Source organism: Eimeria mitis, genomic scaffold (genome assembly GCF_000499745.2).
Source record: "Eimeria mitis Houghton genomic scaffold, Emh_scaff4067, whole genome shotgun sequence".
Taxonomy (NCBI): Eukaryota; Apicomplexa; class Conoidasida; order Eucoccidiorida; family Eimeriidae; genus Eimeria; species Eimeria mitis.
The window spans coordinates 1650-1987 of NW_013572398.1; the positions used below are offsets into that span (position 1 = coordinate 1650).

The window sequence follows — 338 nt, forward strand, 5'->3', positions numbered from 1 at the left end:
GCAGCAGCAGCAGCAGCAGCAGCAAATACAAACATAGCCACTGCAGCAGGCAGCAGCCCCGCTGAGGCGCTGCCTCCCCACAGCAGCAGCAGCAGCAGCAACAGCAGCAGCAGCAGCAACAGCAGCAGCAGCAGCAGCAGCAGCAGCAGCAGGTTATCTTCTTTAAGCGGCGAGCTTCTTTCTGTATCTTCGGGTGTACAGGCAGCTCGTTGGGGTGTATATGCAGCTCCTTCTGGTGTATATGCAGCTACAGAAAGACATATGAACGGCTCTAATAGTCTCCATCTCCCCTCAAGCAGCAGCAGCAGCAGCAGCAGCAGCAGCAGCAGCAGCAGCAG

General features: G+C 57.1%; 1 protein-coding gene across 1 annotated transcript in view; it reads left to right on the forward strand.

The window, feature by feature from the left end:
- EMH_0072160 (uncharacterized protein) overlaps window positions 1-338 on the forward strand; it is a gene marked incomplete at both ends in the record, with an annotated part of 1707 nt that overhangs the window by 321 nt on the left and 1048 nt on the right. Inside the window, one exon of the mRNA XM_013499179.1 lies at window positions 1-337. Coding sequence (XP_013354633.1) covers window positions 1-337 — 337 coding nt within the window. The remainder of the gene's footprint in view (window position 338) is intronic.